We start from the raw sequence: 25,459 nt of genomic DNA, 5'->3' as shown, positions 1-25,459 counted from the left end.
GTATGGCTCAGTGGAAACAAGTTATGATCAGGGCTTAAAGCAGGGTCTGAGCCACTCCTTTTAAGTGTTCTCGTAGTTACTACTGCACTGGTGATTACTGATGATCTTGGCTTCATTTTTGACTTGCCAGAGGTTTAGTAAAAGGCTAATGGAACAATTTCTGTGTGTTGACAATTCCAGTTGGGACTCTGGCTTTCTGTGACAAAGCTATCTGGCAAGTCAAGTTACAAATTGATCTCGTCGTATTGTGACAGCTATCTGATGTTTAATGCTTTTTGACCCTGCAAATTCATTGTCCCCATTGTGGAGCGGTGTAGTTGGGTCCTTCGTGTTCCCTCTGATTTAAAGTGACCAAGACATGCAGCCTGTAAGCAGGCTATCAGTGCAGCATCAGAGGTGCCTCATATCCCATTTGACAGCATCATTGCTTTGATTATGCTTATGGTACGCAGATGTGATTGAAAGGTTTTGTTGGATGTGGCATCCTAGTGGCCACATCAACTACCAGGTGTGGATGAAAGCAGTCAGCTTCTCATCAGAGTCAGAGAAGCGGAGCCGACAGCACAGCCAGTGCACACCAGCCTCAATCTACCATCTTGCTGCCAGCGCCGCCCGGTTATTTCAGTGCTGACCTTTTTCCCTTCGCTGTCTTGTCAAAAGCTGCAATCTGTGATCTGACAGTAACTAAGGCAGAAAAGGACGCAGCCAGGGCCAGAGCACAAAATTAAATGGAATTAGCCATTTCAACAGACCATCATCCAGAGCACGCTAATGCTCCAGAGCAACCAAGGGGACAGGTTTCTGAACAGCAACAACAAACCCAGTACCAGCTGTTTACGTTTCCCTGCAAGTCTGGTATATTGTCAGCTTGTGTTGGTGGACAGGTTACTGCCCAATCGCGTGTTCACAACTGACTGTGCAGAGTGGCCATCACAGTGAAAAGAACGGCGGGAGAGGTAAACTGTCCTGACAAGACTAAACTTCTAGGTGTAGCTTTTACCTTTGATGTCTTGTGTTGAAAGTTTCTTACTTGCTGCATCTTTTTAAAGACACTGAAACAGCTACCAAGTAAGCTTTTGTGATTGCTGCCTTTTAAGGCCATTAATTCATGAGAAGGGGAAGAAAAATTTAAGTACAGTTTTGTTTTAGCAAGCTTCTTCTAAAATATAAAATATAAAATTGAGATGGGGAAAAAAATTATCACCTTGGCTGGGTGTTTAAGCCATGGTGAATTGGACTGGCTACAAGCAAGTCTGGCAGTGTGTGGTCCCAGGCAGGTAGTTCTGGTGGGTGGGCAGAGGCCCAGCTGCCCTCAGGGCTGGTCATGACTCTCAGCTCTGCTGGCAAAAAAAGGGATGCTCATCAAGAATAATTCTCAGTATATCAGCTGGGTTAGATGTGGAATGGCTCAAGGCATGAATCTGACTAAGAGTAACTCAAGATTCTTATTGGAGTAAGAAGCAGATGAATCTGCCCTACAGTTCATTTTCATTTGTTTAAATAAATGCCCACCACCCCCAGTGAGAGCCAGGATGTATAACCCTTCCCATTAAAGAGAGGCCAAATTCTGATGCTGGATTTGTGTATTTGGTTCTTGGTGTGCTCATTGAGATCTCAAATTTTATCATCTTTCTTTACCAAGGTGCCTAAGCACATGTTTCATTTCAAAATTCACTCCAGTAGCTATTTTCTTTTCCTCCTCCCAAAATACCTTCTTTGATTCCCGTCTACCTTGTGGCTTTTGTCAGTTCAGAGCCCTGCTCTAGAGCAAGTTACCATGATGAAAACCAGAGTGTGGGAGGGAGGTTGCCTTTATAGGGATACAGGGGATCAGCAAGGGGACCAATGGATTACAGAGGGTCTGGGACAGACCAGTGGGTTACAGAATGATCTGCATAGGGTATCCCAAAGGATTGTGGGTCTACCTTTCCTTGCCATGACCCAAAGTAGTTGCCTTTCCAGGGAGTCCTGCTGGGCGATTGCGAAATCTTTTATCTCAGCAGACATCCCTCCAGGGCAGTGGCTGGGCATATCCCACAGTGTGGATTTCCAGTGCTTGATTGTAGTTTGTCAATGCCCTAGTCCAAGTCACCTGGAGTTGTATTAGACCTCAATGCAGTGAGAATGGCAATGAGTGAGTGGTTTTGGCAAAAAGCTGTCTGTACAGAAAAGTTAAAGCACCTCACATCTTTGTGCTAGCTTGCCTTGCAGTAGCTTGATGATGAAGGGCAGCAGATGAGGCTGAATGTATTTCAACCACCTTTGGGTCTCATGCAGCGTTATCCAATAATGATTCCTCCCTCCAAAGCATACAAATAACATGGCAGTGCCTTGTATGGAACGTTACTAAAAGCCAAATCTTACATTGCTAAAAATTGTTTACTGCTCCCGTCAATCCTACCAACATTGTTTTGCTCTCCTTTTTGGCATGTTCATCAAAGTATAAATGACGACGCATGTAGACTTCTTTGTGGTTTTACTTGCTACTAGTGGAGTACTGTATAATTTATTCATATTTTTCTATGTGAAGCTTGAAGATTAATTGGTCCTGTGTTGTGCTGTTATTCCCCATGTATTGGGCTGGCCTCAGATGCTGCTCAGAGGCTGGTGTGAGAGCCTCTGAACAGCATCTGTGGAGGATTTGGTTAAAGTGGGAGATTCATGCGTGAAAGTGCAACTTCTGTGCTTTCCCTTGCTGTGTGCCAGGGATCTCAGCTGTCAGCTTGTGTGCAGTGTCAAAGGGAGTTTCAAAAGCGTGCTGGGGACAGAACAAATTTGTAACATGTCTCTCCACCTGCTTGCATTAAAGGTATCACCTCTGTGGTCAGTGTAGTGGCCACAATAGCTTTTTGTGTACCAAGTTTCCCTTGCCACTTTCCTTCCTGGGGCATCTTGGGCCTAGTTTGGCAGTTCAGGCTTAACCTAGCAGAAAGGGGACTATGGCTCTGTGTTGGGCTTCACCTGTGTACAGTAAAAGGGAGGGAAGAATAGCAAACTGATGTGTTGTTAGAGCTCCAAGGAGAAGTGTTAACTATGTAGGTTACTAAGGAATAACTTTAAATGCTTGCTGGGGAGAAGCTGAGAAAACAAAGCCAGATTTCTTTCTACTTTTCTTCCTTGAGTTACCTTTTCTGTCTCTAACTGTACTGGGTATGGTGACACCAGGTGCTTTCATGATAGGCATAAGCTCAGCAATCCTACCTCTACCTGTCTCTATCCCTTCCCTTCACCTGCATGTTTCTAGTTCCAGTAGATGCTCAGCCAGGCATTACTGATCTCTCTGGCAATAAAGAGAGTTCTTTTTTAGGTTTGTGAGTAAGCTCAGTGCACTGCGACATGATCAGTAGTGGAGGGCATGTGCTGTTGGCATCTCACTTCTTACAGAGATTTGGCTTTACTCAAGTGCAAAACTGCTCTGTCAGTAAAAAGGCTGTTGGAATGTTTGCCAAAAAACCCAAACCTGATGATACTTCTCCTGCTTGAATGAACAAATCATAGTTCTTATCACAATAATGTCAAAAATCTCAGGTGCCTTCCCTATCAGGACTAAAGCAACAGAAGTGGTGGCAGGTTTCTCCTTGTGCCACTGGTGGTTTCAGCTGCTGGGGCAGGGATGTGGGAGAAGAGCACAAAGAAAACAGTGGTGCCTGGGTCCTTAGATATTCCCATGCAGAGCAGATTTTAGTGGGGCTATGCATGGACTCAGTTGGTGCATGGGCAGGAGCACTGGTTTTTCCCAAGGTTTGTACCAGATGCAAAACTTACTCTCTGAGTCACAGGAGGTTTAGGAGGGGAGTTCTGTCTGTCAGCATCTGCCTGAACAGAGCTGCTGCTGAAAGCCTTGTGCCATCTGCCATGAAGATTAGGTGGAAGGACTGGTACTTGTGGTTAGCAAAGGTGTCTGCCCCAAAAACCGTGGAGGAACCATGAGATAACATCAGTTAAGTCAGACTTAGTTTTACTGTGGCACCTTTAAGGCTTTGCAGTTGTGTTACACTTGTTGGAGCTGATTTGAAACAAAGAGAAGTCTCTGAAGCCCTAATGCCACTTTTGGACATTGCTGCTGAATAGAGGGAATGTCAGTGTGAATGCTTTATTTCAAGCATAGGGCAGAGAACAACTACTGTCATGTTTTAATTCATGTCACTCTGAACAGAAATGCTTTATTTGAGTTATTTCTCATAAATCTTCTGTATTTTCACTTACAGAGTCCTTTCAAGTTGTGGTAAGAGGCAACGGCTTCTATCATGCAAGAAATATAGACCAGGTACTCTGCAGCTTCAAGCTCAATGACAGCCTCACGATCAGTAAGTTTGCAGGCTGGTGGATTGCAGTGACCCCTGTGGCTGTGTCACCTCACAGGACACAGGCCAGCTCTCATCCATGTTAAGGGGAGTCCTTGCAGCAGATGTGAGAGGGAGCTGGGGTAGAGGTGTGAACTCAAAAGAAGCTTGAAATTCATCCTTATTCAATGCAGTGACCTGTGGGCATTGTGTTGTGAGCGCTCGCACGGGGCATGCTGCTGCACCGTGACCTTGGCACCGTTGTAGTGATGCACACGGGTGCTGCATACAGCAAGAGAGGACTGGGGATCAGGTTTTAAGATGGAAACTTAAAATTGCTTCCTATTCCCTTGTTCATCACCAGTAAAAAGAAATAGTGCTATCTTCATCCTCTGGTGGTGTTTTCAGAGTTTTTATTCACCAACTTAGAAGACAATTGCCATAAAGCCAGGCCTCCCAGGCATGCTCTGTTCCTCTCTGACACCAGGTGTTGGTCCCATTGCAGTGACTCTGTAACATGGAAACTCGCTGTCATTGCTGTGCTGAACAGGGTCCTTCATTTGCTGTCTCAGCAGCAAGGCAAAGGACTGAGTAGCCAAAAAAAGATGGAATGTCCAGTTTCTCAGCAGTCCTCTCTCATTCCTGAGAAGCTGTGTGTGTCTGGCAGAGTGAAGCATGGTGTGGGGAGGGGAGCTCTGCTCCTCTTTCGTATATGCTACCCTTGTGGCCTGAGCACAGTAGAGGCTTTCATATTCTGTCATGGCCAGACTGGTGCCTTTCCTAGCAGTGCATTCACTTACCAGAGGGAGCACATGAATTGCTCCTTCATTTCCCATCCCAGTTGTCTATGTCGACACTGCAGTCAATCAGCTCTGGTGGTCTTGCATTTATGCCGCTTACAGATATGCTTTAACCAGGATTTGGTTTTTGTGGTTTATCAGCTAGACAGACATTTTGCTTTTTCTTCCTTGTCCCCAGTCATCAGCACCTTGACTGGACTTCACACAGTAAGTGCTGACCTGAGCCTGGAAATACACAGGAGGGAAACTTGTCTGATTCCGTTCCAACTCCACGCTGTGTTTTCCTTGGGTTAGGTTTTCAACAGCTGTTCTGATGACATGCTGATCTATGCTGGCTTTTTTTCCCCCTCAGGCTGGCCCTAAAACATATCACTGATTTCCATGCCCTCATCTCTGCCAAGGCAGGGAAATTAGTTCTGTCTTCAGGTGTGCTTGAAGCATGAAGGAACAACTCTTACATCTGTTGTTGCTTGAGTTAATTTTTTTCCTAGATAAAAAGACTAAACAAGCCTCTAAAGTATAAATAAGATGGCAGCTTTTATCAGCCCATAACTCCCTTGGGTTTGCCTCTTGTAGACCAGTCTTTCTCCAGGCTGGCACCACAGTTGCTTTGCTGGCCATTCAGAGCTAAGCTATAGTCACTGGAGTGGTGTGTGTGCTCTTGTGCTTCAGCTTACACACTTTCGGTGGAGTGGCAGTGCAGGATTCCTGCTGGGCCTCCTGCCTGTATTCACAGGACTTGGCTTTCTGGATGTGACTTCTGAAAGCAACAGGATTAACACTGCCGATTCCTGGAGCAGTGGAGTCCAAGGAGGTGGGAAGACATGTATACCCTTGTGTTTGACTTTGCCTGCACCAAACCCTTAGAAGCATGGGCTGTTTACAGATGATGCTGCCACAGGGGGGAGGTTGGGTCCAGGAGAAGCAGCTAGTGCAGAGCAGGTCCTCATGCTAACATCAGTCATGGCCCCTCTGTGCCTGTTCCCTGTAAATGACCAACCATCACTTGGGTTTGGGTTTTTTTTGCCCCAGTATTTTTCCATTTCAGCTCCACCCCTTCTCTCTCCTTCCTTTTTCCTGGGCTCAGACAGTGCAGCCTTGGAGTCTTTTCTCTGTGTGTTTGGACATAGGCTGGCAAAAATTGAACCCTAAACTTTTGAGCCCTTGAGTAACTTGAGGGGTCAGAGTATTCAGTGTGAGTAGAGGTTGCATGTAATTTTATGATAGACATGATGAATAGATCTCAAAGCTGAATTCCAAATGCTGATCACTGCTGTCAGGAACAGAGATAAACTTCCAGTTCTTAGCTGTGATATCTCTAGCCTGATAGCATCATGTTGTCATCAATATGAATGGTTATTCTATACTTGGATTTGTAATCAGCACTATTGGGGAGTATTGGTACTTGCCAATATACTGAGTTCATCTGTGGCTGTCATTGGTGTCAGTGCTTCTCAAGGGGATGGCCTGCTTGGAACAACTTATTTTTTCACCCCTGATAGTTTTAATAATTTCTTTTCAGATGAAAAGCCGACTTTTGTTCATGATACATACTTACTCTGCCCTGCCCCAGTGATAGAAGATGCTGGACAGTGAGTATTGCTTTCCAGCATGTGTCAAGAGAGAGTGGACTTCTGGGTGAGGATGTCATTACTGAGCCAAAGGCTCAGGATTTTGCCCAAAGTGTCAAGCTAATAAATTTGTGTGTGTGTGTGTCATATTGCACCCATCTCCTTTGTGCCAAATCTTTTCCTAGTAGGAGCCACATAGCTCTATTTAATGTTGGGTCTTCAGCACAGTTTAACCAAAGGTCTTCTTGGACCATGGCCCCATTTCATAGAATCATAGAATGGTGATCCCTCCTCTCTTCCTATATCCTGTTTTTTCAGACCAAAAGCTAATTAAATTCAAGACAAACTTTTAATTTTGGTGGAAAGGAGATGCTTGATTCGAATTCCTTTGCTGCTATTGTGTATGTTGCTTCCTGTACTTAGCTCTGCTGTGTCTAGTGTTGATATTTTTCAGCCTTTTTAATCCTGTAGACTTCTGGGAGACATGGCACAATGTCTCCTTTTCCCTAGGTGATCTTGTGGGTGCTTAAATATTGTACTGGGGCTAAGAGTGAATGCCTCCCTCCCCTTCTGTATTTGTGGGTGAAGGAAATTAATTTGGTGAGGTTTTGTCATTTTTTTATTATCACTTAATTTTTTTTTTCTCCCTTGGACTCTTTCTCTGATATTGCAGAATGGCTAGGGAAGATTCTTCTTGAATTTCACTGGCATTTCAGTGTGTTTACCCTTCTTGGTCTCAGTGCAGGTGTTCTGGATTTGCTTGATACAAAAGAACACATTCTGACTCATTGGCAGAAGGGTTTCTTTAAATAAATAAAAAAGTCTTAAAGTTTCTCATGCTAACTCCAGTAGCATTGCTATTTTCTGAGGCATTCTGTTATGACTCACTGTCCTAGTGCCCTTAGCCCCAGATGGGATGGGGGTTTTTTAATAAAGAGCAAATGTCCCAGCTCAATAAAGGTAACATGAAAAGGGTGGCTCCTGGGCAGGGAGTCAAATGCAGGTAAGTGCCTGAGGGCATGAAAATGCCCTGACTCAACAGGATATGCTATCCATGCATGCTCATAAACCAGTGGCTAAAACAGAGTAAAGGTAACAATGGGTGTAAAGATGACACTAAAAATAAATGTATCTGTTTTGTGCTCTAGGGTGGTTTTCCTACAAGTCAGCATGAACAACGGGCTAACATTCATCTCCAGCTCTGTCAGCATCACCAGCACTCATTGTGTAAGTAATTCCAATGGGGCTTGACAGAGGAACCATGAGACCTTGGAAAGAAATGGTGGTTCTTAAGAAAAGCCTTCTTGAGTGAGCATGAGCTCTCTGCAGCTTCTGCATCACTGCTGTTGACTGGATCCTAGCAGCTCTTGGGAAAATAACCAGGGCAACTCAAGATCAAATTGTTGTTGATGATGGATAGATCATGATAGATTTTCTGAGTAAAAAATTACAATAAAAGGCACCCTGTCCATTCCTACACCAGGAGAGAGATCCTCAAAACTAGGATCTTATCAGAAGGACATCTGAGAAAATGATGGAAGGAGCACCAGGGAGCAACACTCTGAGCCTTGGGGTCTCTGATAGGATCTGGGGTGAAAGATACAACTGTTAGGACTTGTTTCTGGAAAGGCCACAGAGGAAAAGGACAGTGATGCCTGTCCTGCATCACACAGTCAAAAAGACCAGGTGGAATGTAAGGGATAAACAGCTAGAAGTGATCCTTTATCAAAATCTGATTTTTGGAATCAAATAAGCAAAATTAAGAAACTGACTAATAGATAAGCAGATGTGTTCCCTGCTGTGGTGTAAAAATAGGCAGTGCCTGTAGCTGGTGCAAGCAAGTACAGTAATTAAATATGTGACCTTGTGCTTGTGGTCTAAACCAAGTTGGCTGAAGTACCTGATAGCAGTTTGCATCAAACTTGAGCTTTATTGTTATTAGTGTCAAAAGGACTTTTATAGCCTATGCCAAATGCTGTCATATTGGTTTGTAATCATTGTTGGCCATTTTGACAGCTGAAGAACAGAAGGGCAGGAATAGAGGTGACTGGAACTTGTAAATCTAATTTTCTGATGTTTTCAGCAATGAAGGTGGGAAATATCACACCAGAATGCTGGAACAGTCTGGGTTACAGGGACTCAATTAAGCAGAGATGTGTTTGCTTCTTTATGGGATTATTTCTATTTTGCCAAAACTTTATTCCAAATTTTCCATACTGAGGACTGATATTTTCACATTTTACTCCACTCTTTTACCTCAGGTACAATAAAACCTTTCAAGTCTGCAGTGAAACACAAGTGTTAACTGGTGCATTTAGTTACCCATATGTAATCTATTTCTGATGAAGACTGAAGTCTCAGCCCTGGGTTCCTAAAGGCCAGAGCATGGATGAAGGAAGCTTTTCCTTTTGGTAGCCTTAGGATAAAAAAGAGGAATCCAATCTCCAGTCATGTCAATCTGACAGTTTTTGACCAGCCTCTTGCAGATTGAATGTGAAGGAGGCAGGAAGCCTGATTTGCAGCTGATACAAAAACAGTCTCACTCCTGTTGTGTTCCATAAGCAGGGAGGTTGGCAGTTCAGTTTCCAACTTTGTCTTGATTTCATGCATTTCACTCTTCTCGTTTTAGAGACTCCCTCCATTTCCTTTCCTCTCCTATTTCCTTTTCTGTGGGTGGCAGTCAGCTGGCCTGCTCAGCTCTCCTCCCCAGCTGGTCCTTCTGTCCTTTCTGTACAGTAAGTATCTTCACTATAATCCAAAAGCCTCTGTGTGATCCCTGTGCTTATTTCTGTTCAGCTGCATAAAGTCTGCTATTTTCTTCTCAAAGTCCAGCTTCACTATGGTGCTTTGTATCATTAAAATCATTAAAAGAAGACTTTAGTTTCTTGCTGCCAGTAGCCCCCGAGCTAAGGCTGGCAAACGTCTCAGCAATTTGTATGTGCAGTCAGCACGGGAAAAGCGATGCCTGGGAACAAAGACTACAAAACAAGGTGGTAATGTGTGTTTGGAGTAATAGTAGTAGTGGTACTGCATTGCCATACTGTGCTTGGATTTGTTTTTAAGGAGTGCAGCAATACTTCTTAAAGGTATGCTTGATTTTTACTCAGCCCTTTCTCAGCAAACTGACTTCACTGGGAATTCATTTCTCTTCAAGTATCTGCTTTCCAGATGCATTAGTTGTACATGGGGCCATGGGAGGACCAAAGAGGGGGGCTTAGCACTGAACTGCAGCTGGGTACTGTGTCCTCTAACAGGACTTGTTTTGAGCAGGGAGTCTGGCACATGTTGGAGCAGTCCAGCTGCTCCCTGGCCGAATGAACATGAGCTAAATAGCATATCCTAAAACAAGTCAGTTTGTTGCATCTATGACAAAAAGCCACAGAGCAGTGCAGGGATGGTGATGCTGTGACACAGATATGGGATACTGGGTTACCTTCCTAAAAGCATGGAATAGGAGCTCTGTTTGTGTTAGTCCCATATTGAACATGTCAGTGCTGACAGCTCTAGGAACTGGCCTGAGAAAACTAGGTACCACCTAAGTCGGTCATTTGGGATCTCACTCAGACTTTGCAAAGCTCTTACCAGCTGGTACTTTCCACCCTCAGCCTTTTCATTGTCTGAGGGGAAAACAAATGCACTTAGAACAGTGAAGGGAATCCCTGTTGTAAGAAGAAGCTAAGCATCAGTTTCTGGTGTCATGGAAATTCAGCAGGTAGTTCCAGATTTAATAAGGTGAATCTCATGGACTTTATGGATACAGAAATCACTTTTGGAATTTGGTTTCTTTCCCTTATCCTCCCACCTATCCTTTGAAAATCTCTTACAGCTTCCTCTCTAGACAACTCTTTCCTCAGCCTGACTGACAGACCTTTCTTCAAGCTCTTTTCTCATCTTCCTAGCCCCAGGCTTTCCTCTAGTTTGCTGCTCAGTTTTGCCTGTCCCCTGATACCCCTGTTGCTGGCAAATTGAACCTCTTCTCAGATTTTGAAAATCTACCATTGAAGAGGTTTCTTTTCCCAGTGTGTATATATATATATTAAAAAAAAAAAAAATAGCTGAAACACCAGTGTTATTGTTAATATCCTTCCAGAACCCAGTACAGTCCAAGGATAGGACATGTCTCAGCATGCCACTGCCCATGTGAAACAAATGTTTACTTTCCAAAAGCCACATGCTCTGTATGTCCTGCAGGAATCAAGCAGCATATGAAAACCTGATTCCTGTAGTCATCAGAGCAATAGGGAATTAATATCTCTTCTGAATGCACTAACATGAAATGCTGCAAGTGCAAAGGATCCATCAAGATTACACAGAAAAATCAGAGCTGTGATTCTCTTTGATTGCCTAGTTGCTCTGAAAAGCTAATTTCAAGTGGTAACACTTGATTTATTTTTTTTCCTAGTAATTTTAAATAAAATTTAGTTTTGATTTTGAAGGTATAGACCCTTAGCTCTGCATCCCCAGAGTTGCAGATAGATCAGTGGATAGAAGAATCAGAAATGTTTAAGATAATGATTACAGTATCTCATTAAAAATAGGTAAAACAGCCCTAAGAAGCATACCAAGAACAAACAGCAGTATTGACTGGTTTGCATAATCACTCAGGCAAAAGTTGTGTGAGCAGTTTGAGTCAAGAGGCAGCACAGGCAGGCTTGGGAGCTGATGCACTAAGCAAGTTGTGCTCTGTGCTATGATACCGACATGTGAACAGTTACCTATAATGTCTGAGCTCCAATATTCCCATTCTTTAAATATCAGCATTTGCATATTCTGCATCTCTAGGAATGAAGGGTTTTTCTGTACACCTGGGAGTCTGTGGTTATGTGCTTTGCAATGCCATTCAGACAGTACTAAGGGACTTACCAGCACAGAATGGGTTGTATACAAGTTTAACCTTCTTGAATCTAGTGGGCAATAAACATACCATAAATTCATACATAAATTATACACACTGCAAAGAGGAAATGCTTCCCTGGTTTTGTGACTTCAGATACTGATGTGATCCTAATGATAATAGTGATTGCACAATCTACCCAAGACCTCATAGTGAGGGAAAGCTGACTCTAAATGTGTAACTTTAGGACTCCTGCCTTCTTTGAGACATACAAAGGTAACTGAGAAATTATCATCTTGCTTGCAGCTGACTGGGACCATCCTTTTCATTGCTCTTCTGATCCTCTTTCTGCTGCTGGCTCTGGCTCTTCTGTGGTGGTTTTGGCCCCTTTGCTGCACAGTGGTAAGTATAGTTTTTTCATTCTATTGACTTGGTTTCATCTATTCTCTGCCAAAGCACAGAGTTAAAGTGTTGGAGTGGGTGGTTAACCTTACTTAAGAAAAATGCTGCCATATTAATAAAGCCCTTACGCAACAATTTGCTTAAAGTGCTTGTTGAAATTACTCTAGTCTGGGTTTTTGACTGTTTCAATGCCTATGTGATTTTTACATTGAATGAGAATTTTAAATAAGCTCGTGGATGTGACTCAAGTTTCTGTAGGTATCAAGACCTCCTTTAGACCAGCTTTGAAACCTGCTGTATAAACGTGTAATGGAATTGATTTACTGATGTGTGCATAAGCTGTTACAGTCCTCTTTAAAGACAAGTTAGGGGTTTTTTTGCATTTTGTTGGTTGGGATTTCTTTAATTTATTCAGAGGAGCTGCAGATTCTGAGCAAATATCTTTCCATTAACTTGGTAGTTATATGGTATTTTTCAGGCAGAACTGCCAGGGTTGCTTACTCTAGAGCACTCCCTGGCTAATCAAACAGTTCAATGCAAAGGATTTAGCGTCTCATCTGGGTTATTTTATGCCTGCTGAAAAGCAGTGGGGCTGATGAGAGGATTGAATGTGGGGGAATGAAGCAGGGTTGACTCATTTGTGATCTGGGCAAGAAATCAGAGAAGACATAGTATTGAGATGGATGAACCCTACCATTGTCTCAGATTTCTCCATTGTTTGTTTATTCCAGGTGATCAAGGAGCCGCCTCCACCACCGCCTCCAGAGCCTGTAAGTGTGTTATTTTTGAGCTGTGGCACTGTCTGCAGCCACTGTAGTGTGCTGTGCTGCCCAGGAACGTCAGCCCTGTAGGTGTCTTAATGATACCTTGAAGGCTGTGAGAGGAAGCCCTCTGGGTCAGGACAGTTATTTCTGCCTTCTGGCCTCTTTATGTACTGCTTCCATCCAGGGTAAAAACAGTTGCATAACTCAAAAATCCACAGACCAACAGTTCCTAAGGTATTTTGTTCTTTCTACTCTGCATCAAACAGGTGTGTAAGCAAATTTTTGCTTCTCGAGCTGTGCTGACAGCTGTCCCTCCTCCAGTGAAGCTGCCATTGTTCTCAGCAGGAGTTTAGCCCAGATTGGCAGTAAGGAACAGTCTGGCAGCTGGAAAAAAGGACAGCAAAGGCCACATTCTTGTGGCTTTGCTGCAGGAGAGGAGACAAAAGCCTGCCGTGGCTGTGGCTCTTCTGCAGAGTGACCTTTGGAAGGACATTTAGCCTTTCTCCATTTAGGTTTTGAGCTGTTGGAGACAGGGTTGTATTTAGCTCTTTTGGGGACAGTAGTTCACTGACCCTGACCTCATCATTTCACCATACTAATTTCTTGAAAATAGTAGTAGTAAATAAAAGCACCTCCAGAGACAACTTATGCCTGCCTTAATTTCTCTCCTAGGCAGACAGTTAGATGATGAAAAATACTTGCCTAACCCACAAGAGAAGCTTATAGTTTACTGCTAACTTGCTGTAACTTGGTGTGAATGTAAGGAGGCAACCACAGCTGTTGTTTTGAGGTTGCTAGGGGCCACTGTTAGTGTGTATGTGATCCTGTTACTTGTCCTGAACAGCAGTGCTGTGACAATTTAACTTCAGAATGCACACCAGAATTCATGCTGGGGTTAGTGTGATTAGCACTATCACAAAGCCTGCAGTTGTAGCCATGCTGTATTTGAAGGATGTTTCAGAGAGCATCACACCCCTGCAGAAGTTGCAGATGCTTTGCAATTTTAAATGCAATCAAAGAGAATGAACTGATCTAAGCCTCCAGGAATAACACAGAACGCAGATGTTATCCATTCCCTTTTCTTGGCCTTGTCTCCATCCAGTATGGATTGTCCTAATCGTGCATTGTAATAATTGTAACTGTGTAATGGATTTCATTATATTTAGTTCTTGGCTCCCTAGGTATGGTGACCTGCCCTTTAGCTGATACAGTGTGATATTGCTACTGTTAAACTGAATATAGGTGTGTAAATGTTGTTCCAAAGCATGAGCATTAGATTTCTATGTGGTAGCTGTTAATGTTGTTTAGCTGTATGTTCAGTCTAGGGGACATTTGGTATAAATCCTTTATCAACTGGAAAAGTATCAACTGTTACTATTGACTCTGTCCTGTTGGAGTCAGGCTTGCCAGCAGTAAGAGCTGTTAGACAGGAACACTTGAAATCTGCGTTACATTGCATGGAAGAGACAGAGGATCTCATATAATACTCAGGTTCACAGTGAAATCAAATATGAATGAATTTTAAATGCTGCTGTAGTTCACTGGGTACTGGTTTAGATGTGGCATGAAATGGGATGAAATTTGTGTACTTGTACTCTCAAAAAAAGCTAACTGAAACAGCACCAAACCCAACACCAAACCACAACACCTTCATTGTATGTTGATTTCCCCAATTTAGGATAAAAACAAAATAACAGGAACAAAATAAAAAGGTAAACCAAAGTCAAACCACAACCATAAAAAACCCAAACCCAAACTCCCCTTACTGCATAATGCAAATTTCAACTCTAGTCTTGCCTGGCCATACTAAAGAATTTATTGGAGGAACTGACCCATTGAACCGTAGCTGAGAGACCACATGTCACTGAATAACTTATGGAAATACCTTTCTCAAAGGCATAACCTAAGAGGTAAATACAAACAAACAAAAATTAAAGTCTGGTTTTAAAAAGCTATTATTGTCTTTTGGGCTCTTAATTCCTTTTACTTTCCAACAGAAACATGTAGGGCAATTTTGAGAAAATGCCATCTAGTCATGTAACAGTAATTTATGTCTCTCTATAGTATTAGGATTTCACTTGTTTTTTTTGTTTTTTTAATTAAAAAGTAAGTTAAAAAGTAATGTTTCTAGAAACATACCTGTGCTAATGAGGAGTAGCAGAGAACCCTGTGCATGGCCAGTCCTAGAGTGGCATGCACATCTGCATATCAGCATGAGGTACAGTTATCTGAGGAATGAAGAAAATACTGTAGGAGGCTTGTTGTGCCCTTTGCTCAGCTGTGTGTGTACTTGGAGAGTGTCAGGCTGTGACTTTCAGGTGCCTCAACTTAGTGTAATAATACAGAGTCTGAGAAATCCCAGTTACTTCTCTTGGCTCGAGATGTAAAGATGTCTTGCTAAACCAGAACTATTTGCCAGCTTTTAGTTAAGCAAGAACAGAAGAATGAACCTAAAGTTAACTCCTGATTCAGGCACTCACATGTTCCAGAAAAATAATCTTCAGTCTTTATAATTGCTCTGGTTCTGATCTCCCTGACAATTGTTAGATGCTTCTGTCTGAACTGTATTCCAAATTGTACAGCCTGAGCCAGACTGCACAAAGCATCAAATAATGTAGAATAACTGGTTAGAGCTGCCCTGACAAAAAGGTCTGATGCACATGTTAGAAAACTCAACAGTGGTTGCTTTTCTTTCCTCTGTTGATGACATTAAGTTCTAACAGTGCAATTAATGAATTATTTCTTTGGGCTAACTCATCACTACATTTTCTGCATAGCACAGTGGCAAGCCAGTATAGTGTACAATTCATCTGCACTTTGCCTTTCCTTACAGATCAGTACGGATTTTGGAGCTCAATGCATATTTGACTGAACAAAAGCAGCCTGGAGAGAGGAATAGGCAATCCTCTCTGGCTTCCCCAGTTAAAATTGCAGCTGCAGAGACAAGAGACTTTTTTGATTTTTGTCAGCAAATAAGCATAGCACGCAAAGCCAGGTATCCAAGGATTGGACCATAGGATGTTCAGCTGTTTCCCACAGTTTATGCTTTTTATGTGAGAACAGCAGTAATATCTCCCTGTCTTTCCCACAGGACTCAGATGATGAAGATGGATTGCCAAAGAAGAAGTGGCCAACTGTGGATGCATCTTACTATGGAGGTCGAGGTGTTGGTGGGATTAAGAGGATGGAGGTATTTGGCTTATTGTTAGTGTTATAAACCCCAGCACATTTAATTAAAATTGTACCACTATGTTTTTATGTGATTTTTGAAGAGGACTGGAGACTGGGATTTAATCAGGGCTTGTCCACCTAATTTGCACCTGCTGTCCAAGTAACAGGCATCAAACTGCTATTTGCATGAATAATTAAATCAATCTATCATTATGAGGCAGAGAAAATTTGCAGGTTAAGGAATGAGATAAGCACCAAAAGAAGTTTTAACTTAGTGAATCAAACCCTTTGGTGCAGTTGCATCCAGTTCTCTTGTCAGAGGAAATTCAGGGAATGCTACACTGGCTTTATATTTGAGGGTGCTGTCTATGCAGTGCCTGGTTTCTATGTAAGAGAAGGCTTCTCAGAAAGTTTCTGCGAGACTGCAGATGAAGTATTGCATCTTAATATTCTTAACCATTTTCCTTGGAAGAATTTTAATCTTGATGCTGAGAATGTATACTGACAGTGATACCATGGATCATATATTGCTCTTGAATGCAGAGTCACTTTTCTGCTTGAGCTAAGTCCAACAACAAAATCAGATATTAGGATATTAGATACTGGGAAAAATTTCTTCAGTGAAAGGGTGGTTAGGAGTTGCAAAGGCTGTCCAGGGAAGTGATGGAATCACCATCCCTGGAAGTGTTGAAAAGGTATGTGGATGTGGCACTTGAGATGCAGTTTAGTGGTGCTGTGGGTTAACTCAATCATCTTAGAGGTCTTACCAACCTTAATGATTCTCATCTGCCCCAGATGCTGTGAATTCCCACATCTTAGATGTGGGATGTGCAGATGACTGGAATGTGCAAAGGCTAGTAGTTCCAGCAGTTTTTGAGTGAGACTATTTTATTCTTAAATGTGTATTTCTGATTATGGTGGGAGTTTGGTGCTTTCATAAATTTGACTTTATTCCTGGTAGCACTTGGTCATCTGATAGGAACTAGATCAATATCTGGGAAACCAGCTGCTGGTGGGGACTGTTGAAGTGTCTTCTTACAGTGTGCTCTCCTGACATCAGGTGCGATGGGGAGACAAGGGGTCAACAGAGGAAGGAGCAAAATTGGAAAAACCCAAAAATGCTATTATCAAGTTGCCAGAACAGGAGTATGAGCCATGGGAACCCAAGCCGAAGAAGCCCCATGTGAGAAAACCACCTTCCCAGCGAAAATGGTACACTCCAATCAAGGTAATGTGTCTGACCTTCCCTTTTACCAAGCCTCTCATGTCATGTAAGATACTTCCCATGGAAGATCCTCATGTAAGATCCCACTTCCTTAGCACAGCCTTTCTTTCAGCAGAGCCTATTTGGAAAAGTGGCCATTAATCCTCACCTTTGCCTGGTTTTGGAACACGCGTTTCACTTGGCACTGTGTTGCCATACTTTTTTGAGAAGAGTAGAGGGTATGAGCAGAGATCTTCCTTTCCTCAGCTCACACTGTCTTTTTGGGTACTCTTGCTTGGGTTGCAACAGCAGATCTCTTGAACCTTAGGGAGGGCAGATGCTGTTTTGTGCCATCTCAAGGCAGTCTAGAAGAGGATCAGATAAAGTGCAGAGTCCTTGCTTTGACTGCATTGTGGCTAAGGGCTTGGGTTGGGATCCAGCTCTGTTTCTCCCTAGTTCAGCCACAAGACAGTAGTGTTTGATTTTTGGGCAAGTCATGCAGTCTCTATATTTTCATCCCCAATTCTCCCCTGTCATTATAATATCTGGTGTTTCAATGTCTTTTAATGTATGTATCCTCACACAACCCTAAAGGAAGGGAAGAACTGTTATCTCTGCTTACAGAGAAGGAAGGTGGAGGGCTGGCATAGTCAAGGCTGCAGCATACCATGCTCATCCCAGGAATCTATGGCCATGTCCCAAAACAGTGCTTTGTGGAATGAGTTCCCCCCCCCCTCCTTACTCATAGATCAATTAAACAGTGCTTGAATTTGTCTGGAAAGCATCTGTGAATTTTTATAGCCTGCCTAGGTAGGTATTCTTGTAGTTGTTTATCCATACTTCAGTTCTCTTCCCATCTGTACTGTACTTTTGTTCTGCCTTTTGTAACAAGTGACACCTGTCTAATTGTGCCTCTTAAGGGATTTGTTCACATTAAACTACTCTCATCCTCACTGCACATTGGGTATTTGGCTCACTGCATGTTGCGCATTTGTTACCCCACTGGGGTTCTTCTGGTTGTCCAGATAAACAGTGACAGAGAGCAAGGGTACAGGACCAGTGTGTGTGCAGACAGCTTAATACAGAAAACCTATACCAATCCACCTGTAGTTTAATCTCATGCTATTTTCACCACACTTCTTGCTCATATGTTCTTTTTTTTTTTAATTGCAGGGTAAACTTGATGCACTGTGGGCTTTGGTTCGACGAGGCTATGACCAAGTCTCCCTTATGAGACCACAGCCAGGGGATAAGGTAAGGTGTCTCAAATGCACTAGTATTTGAAAGCTAAAAGCTAAAAATTTTTAATGTTTCTTGGATTTAATAACGGATTTCAATGATTGAGAAATCATGAGTGGTACAGATGATGAAAACACAAATTATGGCAAGGTTAATTGAGAACAAGTTGGTGTTGAATTCTGTGCAGATGCATTTCCCAGTCATCTCCTATACATAGGCAGGGAGTATCTCCTGCCTTGGTGAAGTCTATTGGCCAAAAGTAGGTCAGGAGTAGATTCCTCCTGGGAGGAAGCAGGGAGTTTGTGCTTTTCAGAGCCACAAAGATGTCTGTGTACTGTCCCTGAGTCACTGGCAATAGCTTAGTTCAGAGCTCTCAGTTTCCCCGTGTGAGCCTGGCACTGTTATGATTGTCTCTATTTTGTTATTCTGAGGGGATAACTCCCTAAGAATTGAGTGCTGCTGCTTTGAGCTGTTTCACCATCAAGGTTTTGCTTTCTGCAATGCTTCTTTGTAACATGAGGACTAAGCAGACACAACAGCATCTTTCTCTCCCCTGTGGGCAGAGTCCATACATTTAATCACCTTGGCTCTCAGGTATTATAGAGTTACAGCAATAGGGTCCATAAAGTGCTTTTTTGGGGATAGAACTGGTGCAGACACCCAGGCTTGTTTGCCTGGGTAGCTTTCACACCTAATGACAGACTTTCAAAGTAGCTCTAATTTGCATCGGCTAGGGCAGTAAGTTGCATGCCTCTTGCTTTTGGTAAAATATTGTTATGCCATTTGTCTAGTCATTAACCAAACATACTGCATCAGTATTTAAAGTTTAATCTCTTCCATTTTTCTTTTGGCACATAAGGAAACTAAGAGAACAAACCCAGCTTTTTATACTACTTTGTAAAATGGTCTTAAATGTTTTACTAAGCTGCATTTTTAAGGCAGCTGTGCATGAGACACCTTATTTACTTTTTAAGCACGATCTAGAGCTTCTGAATAGGCTCTTTAGGTCCAGCTGTATTTTGATAGCACTAACATTGTATAATATGAATCTATCCTCTGCCTTTCACTCCCTTGGCTGGGTCATTTCTATTGGTGCAGAGCACAACAGAGCTTCTGTTAGCCAGCATGGTCAAGAAACAGACAGGGGGCTGGCTGAGAACAGGGATCCTCAGTTCCTCGCCTTCCAGCTCTGCTATGGGGAGAAAAAGGGGCTGAAAAGAGGCAATGTAAAACAGCAAGCTGAAGGATTATTGTATTGGGGATAACATAAGAAAAATCAAATGTACATCTGGGAAATAGGGTGGAAAGAATCCTATTGAGCCAGATCCAGTGGAATCATAGAATCGTCTGTGTTCCCTGGCCTGTGAAATTAACTGAGGCTGAAGAGTATTGAAAGTGAAACAAGAAAATAACTAGACAACTTTCTGCTGTTAAAAAAAAGACGACATCACAGGCCTATATTTCATGGAGAAAACTAGCACATAGAGGAGCAAGTTTATTATTTATTTTTGGGTAACTTCTCTAGTAGCACTCCCTCAGTAGCTAATTGACTCCTTGTAAGTTAGGTTTTTGTTGGGGGATGTGTATAAATACACCTGTATGTGCATGTAAGTAAATGTGAGGATAGACACGTGTGCACACTCATCTTTGTGGCTGAAGAACTGGGAGATCAGGTCAGTGCTGGAAGTGACCAGCAGCACGGAGAGCTTGGAGCTCTGGCAGCCCCAGGAGCAAGGCCACAGCTCTGCTCGCCTCAGCCCAGACAGGACAAGGTCACTCCTTGTCCAGCTGTGCTGGCAGCGGTCAGAGGATTTAGCTTGGGCTTGGGGAGACATGAATGTTCAGCCTGACATGCCTTGGTGCATGGTGTTCTTCCAGACTGTGCCATCCAGAGGCCAGGGACTGTGTGGTGATCTTGGAGTGAGAGGTTGCTTTGGTTTGTGTGGTTTTGAAGGATTGGGGTGGAGGAACAGGGGAAAGAGTTCTTGGTGAGGTCTAAGTGTGACTTTTTTGTTTTATTTTAAAGTCATTTCATAACTGTCTTGATTGTCCAGGAAAACTTAGAGCTTAGAAAGCTAAAGGAACACAATTTAGCTCTGTTTTGGGAGTGACATTTGGATTCATAACTTGGAAAATTCCTAAATTTGAAGTTCCCAGAATCAAATTATTTCCTTTATACTTCCAGGGATTACAAGAGATACAGTTTGTTTCCCACTGGAACAAGATTCACTGAAGTTACATTTCTGAATTTCTGTTTCAAGTTTACCTCCATTCTAAAAAAAGTTTTCATTTTCCATTTTTACTGCTTCGGTTGGGCATATATTCCTTTTTGCAGCCATTGGATGAAATGATAGCAAGCTACTTTTTTCTGCATAATGAAAATACTCATTAGGGAGAAGAGAACATCCACAGGACATGGAGAAAAATATTTTTTACAAGGATTTAGGTACAGGGGGAAGATGAAAATGGATTTTTTTAATATATATTGATATATATATATATTTTTCACATTAAAATGATCTTTAGAAACTCTTTTGAAAAGTGTAACTTTTTCATCATTTGAAAATTAATACAGTGATTTGGGAGCTTTTCTCTCCCTCAGAAACCTGAAGAATACTTGTAGAAAAACCTTCTGATAGTTTTGTGGGTTTTGGTATATTCACCAATATATCTGGCTTTGTCACAGAGAAGCAAAAGCCTGTTACACTTTTTGACAGCTGTTCAGCATCTTCCCCCACAATGCAGGCCTCTTCTTTGGATCTGCAAACCATACAGCAAAGGCAGCATTGCTATCCCAGATTTCTAAATCATGACTTCTTACCCATTCCCATCATGAAGTGAAGTTAAAAAAAGTCACTGTTTGTATATTTTTGACTCTTCATGTGGGGAGGCCCATTCCAGAGTGTTTGTGAGAACCTTGCAGTAGAAATATGGGCTGAAGCCTGTGTGCAGCAATACAGGGCTGACAGCTGCAAGGGGTTTCTGTTGTCCTTTCCTCTGCATGAGCAGGTCTGCTGTCCATCCATCTATTTGTCTTCCTTCATCATGGTCCTGTTGCCATTCCGCATCCTGCTCTTTTCCTTACCTGTGTCCTTTTGTGGTTTCTTCCTCATTTTCTCTCTTAGTTCTTGTTTGCATGCCCCTCCCCTTGATGAGACAGACTGGTTCCCTGCAGTCCTGTCTTTGGGAGCAATGGGTTGGTCCCCAGCCTCCTTACCCTGTTCCTCTCATGCTGCTGGACCTGAGCTGCTGGTGGCATCATGCTCTGGCCTATAGCCTTGTTGCAGAGCTGGCTGAAGCTCTGAGAGTTCCCCTGCCCTGGCTCATGTCTTCCATGAACTTATCAAGAAAAGGATCTCAGGATGGATGATTCATCAGTATTAGGCAGGACTGTATTAATCCTTGTGAAAATCACAGGAGCTTTTTGGAACTGCCTATTTAAAGAAAACCAGCCAAGCACAAGCTCTGGTGCTCCTTCTCCTTGTGTGCCCACAGTGTTTTGCTTGGCTCTTACAGGCAGCTCCTCCTCTCGGTTTCCATTAGAGGTCGTATCATAGCACCACCACTGAAATTTATGAGTTTGGCAAATACCTCAGTACAGGGTCACAGGATCTTGCTCACTTGACTTCCTCAGGTCACCTCTAGCAGGAATTTCTGTGTTGCACCAGGATGGGGCAACAAGGGATAAACACACTTAGCTCTACCCCATCATTAGCAGCTAGGCTGTTATTTGTGGCATGGAGTTTTGCTGAGCTCTCCGACAGCATCAGCAGAGGAGTGAAGCGATGAAAAAGGCCTAGTGGCTCTATGGTGGATTGCTGGGCTTTCTGCCTTGCTGGAATATACAAAGGTGAAGCCTTCACAGGCATTTGTGCTACTGCTGCAGTGATGGAGCCCTTAGAGCTAGGCTGTTATTCTTCTCTTCTTCCTCAGAAATTATGTCTTAGAGGACCAGCAGTCACTTTTTTGGCCCAAGAAATGGATTGACAGTTCTGAGGTGGGGACACTGCTCATCCGGCCTCAGGGAGTATGTCAGAGTATCTATATGGCCTGATGGGGCTGTGTGTTGCTCAAGATGTTCAGATTTCCTTGAAGACTTTCCCATCACTGTGTTGGTGTCCTTCTGAGCTTGGTTCTGAGCTTGCAGCAGCTGATGTAAAAGTGGGAGTTTGGGAAATAATAGTGTCTGGCTATCTTGAAATATTTCATACAAACAAACCACAGTAGCTGGTAGGGCAGGTTGTCAGTGGTCTCTGCAAAAGGTAAATTTCAAGCTCCTCCCCTTGGCCTCATAGTTCAAAAGTGGGCTGTTACCAGTGGCAGCAGGTCAACACTGAAAGCCCCGGTATGTGCAGAGAGAAAGGGGAGGTGCTTTGGTCTGTTAGTTGCTGCTTTCCGCAATTCTGTTCCATTTTGCTTCTCAGCACATACTGATTGATTCAGGAAATTCTTAGAGGCTCAGTTTACCAAAAGCCTTGACTAAAAACCCAACATTTTTCCCCTCAGGCAGAATCGATCATTTATTTGAAAGACTTAAAACGTGATCTCTCCTTATTGTCACTGAAAATTTTGTAGCTGCAGCAGAGAGGGAGAGTGTAGACTGGATTTTGCTGTCACCATCCCCTTGTATACCTACGGGACTTTACTTAGAGAAAAGCAATGCCTTAGTAGTACTACCCTGCAGTTTGTACATGTAAAGCCCTTTCCTGGGGAAGGGGACTGGAAGCAGGCTGTTGTACAAAAATACGAGAGCCTTTTTCCCTTTTTCTTTTCCATAAAACTGAGATTAATATGCTGCTGTGCAGCCAAAAATGTCACAAACTATGAGCTGATGGTCATTTTAGAAGACAGAACTTCTGGATCCTTTCAAGTTCCCACCCTTGAGTTACAGTGTGACTTTGAACAAGGCATAGCAGCTGGAATTTTAAACGGCAGCCTTTGAAATGAGGAGTATGTGGGTTCCTTATTCTGTGCATCCCTTTCAGGGTGATCACTCTTAGTCTGATGGGTTTGTTAAAGCTCGGGAGGTCTGATTACCCTCAAATTTTGAGTGATTCCTTGTAATGCTGACCATGACATCTATGTGCCTTAGTTTTCCTAACAACAAAATAATCCTGAGAACACAGTATTTATCTTCCTTACAGCTGTGAGGTTTAGTGCTCTGCCAGGCACTTGGGACTCCTTAGATGAATCATGGGACACCAAGCTTACGGATTATTAATGACTAGTAATTACTCTCTAGCTGCTACTTACAGGTGGTCAGCAGCTTGAATGCAGCCCACAGTGATGGCAGCACCCCCCTGTCACGCCACGGTGGCTGCCCACATACTGGTGCTATTTGGAGCTCATTCTAATTAGTTCTCTTCAAGACCAAGTAATGGCTTTTAATAGGCTTGCCTGCCGTTTGCTTGGAGATGTGTTGTAATCACCTGTGTAACAACGGGCAGAGCTACAGGGGGTGCTGGAAAAGCAGCACTGAGCTCCCTCAGACTGTAGTCATCAGCGGCTGCTGCCTGGTCCTGGGGCTTTTCTCCCTTTGCTTAACCTTTCTGGAGCCAATCACCTTCACAAGCTCCTGAAAAGTGAAAGAGGTGAGGACATTGCCTGCCACAGCAGGTGATCTCCTTTCTTGCAATGCTAATGGCCAGACACTCTGAGCTGAGCAAACCTTTGAAAAATGAGAGGAGTTGTACTTGGGATTTTTTCTACTGCTGGGGGACAGGCCACTGACTGCTGAGGTGACACCAGGGTGTGTATTAATGGAGTTGCTAGGAGAGAGGTGGCAATGGGGTGCTCATGGAAAAGATGCAGAGCTGGTATCTGATAGCATGGGCAAGCTGCACAGGGGAAGCATGGCAGGGATTCATTTGCACAGCGTTAGGTCGCTAGCATACCTGAAATGGGACAGAGAGAGTTCCATGTTAGGACTTTGGTCCTTGAGTTGCTTTTCTAGTGTGTTCATTCTTAGACAGAATAAGGTGGTTGTGTCCCAAGGCAATATGCTATTCAATTTAACATAGGAGCTTTTGGGGGAGGAGAGGTTTTCTGTGCTTTATCAACAGGCCAGCACTGATAATGAACTGTGTGAGTCCCGTCCCGGGAGAAGAAAATCCTTGTGAGATAAGCACAGGGGAAGCTGAGAACTGTGGATTTACCATCTACTTGCTCTAGGTAGCAGTAGAGCCATTTAAGGGCCAGTTACCCAGAGAAGCATTGGGGATAATTGTATCTGTTTCCAGACTCTACACAAAGAGGCAGCCTGTCTGTGTGCTGGGCCAGGAACTTATATTTTTGGCTGAGGCAACGAAAAATAATAACCATTTCCACCAAAAATCTGAGTCTCCATCATTATTCTGTACCCTAGTCAGGTGAATAACATTGTGCTATTCCCCTGTGCACACAATAATCCCAGCTTGCTCCTGAGAGACCATCAAATAATTCACCCAGGAAAGCATGATGACACTTAATTGCAGTTTGAGCAAGACCAGTTATGGTCCTTTGTGGCATAGTTTGCTGCTCCCAGCAAGCCACCAATACCTCAAGGCTGAGGCTGTTGCACCCAGCAGATGTTTGTTGCTTTTGTTGCTATGCTCCAAAGCCCTCCCCATTCTAGGAGATGGACAAATGCAATGTCCTCTTCCCTGAAAACACAAAAGTAAAGAGGAAAATCTTTTGCAAACCAACCACTGTTGTTTTTTTTCCTTGAACCTCATTCTAGTCTGGTCAGCATTCAAGTGTGGAAATGTGTGGTGCTGTGGTTAAAACAAGGGATGTGAGTCATGAGTCCTGAACTTGTAAATACCATTTTTTTTTCCCCCTGCATAACCTTGAGTAGATGACATGACCTGACAGTGGCTCTCCTTGCTTCCTCCACTCTGGGACCCTCATCCATAAAAGCTGTCAGAAGGCAGCAAATCACATGTTGTGAGTGCAGGTTTAGGTTAAGATATTTTTCTGAGGTTTGGGTGGGATTTGGTCTGGCATGATGGCACTTTGAGATTGGTACTGAATATAAAGTGTACCTGATAGACCTTAACTTTGATTATGCCCAGTGTTACTCTGTTCTGCTTCCTTTGTCACTTCAGCTTTTTTAGGGCTCAGAATCAACAGGCTTTGTTATGGACCTGCACTGTGCATTACTTCAGCCACAGCCTCAACAGGGTCCAAGACATGTGATGTTTTGTGCATTCC

The 25,459-nt window shown here is 43.1% G+C and overlaps 1 protein-coding gene across 1 annotated transcript in view; it reads left to right on the top strand.

The window, feature by feature from the left end:
* The window catches only part of ANTXRL (ANTXR like), a 56,961-nt gene that overhangs the window by 19,860 nt on the left and 11,642 nt on the right, over positions 1-25,459 (top strand). The window contains exons 10-17 of the mRNA XM_042018823.1: positions 4,209-4,307; positions 6,606-6,675; positions 7,803-7,881; positions 11,795-11,890; positions 12,622-12,660; positions 15,746-15,844; positions 16,886-17,053; positions 18,203-18,283. Of these exons, the coding sequence (XP_041874757.1) occupies positions 4,209-4,307; positions 6,606-6,675; positions 7,803-7,881; positions 11,795-11,890; positions 12,622-12,660; positions 15,746-15,844; positions 16,886-17,053; positions 18,203-18,283 (731 nt within the window). The remainder of the gene's footprint in view (positions 1-4,208; positions 4,308-6,605; positions 6,676-7,802; positions 7,882-11,794; positions 11,891-12,621; positions 12,661-15,745; positions 15,845-16,885; positions 17,054-18,202; positions 18,284-25,459) is intronic.

This window comes from Corvus kubaryi, unplaced genomic scaffold, assembly GCF_017639235.1.
Source record: "Corvus kubaryi isolate FWS band 111438036 unplaced genomic scaffold, C.kubaryi_AGA036_p1.0 138, whole genome shotgun sequence".
Lineage (NCBI taxonomy): Eukaryota > Metazoa > Chordata > Aves > Passeriformes > Corvidae > Corvus > Corvus kubaryi.
The sequence above is the reverse complement of the archived record's forward strand: the minus strand, read 5'-3'. Positions and strand labels throughout refer to the sequence as shown.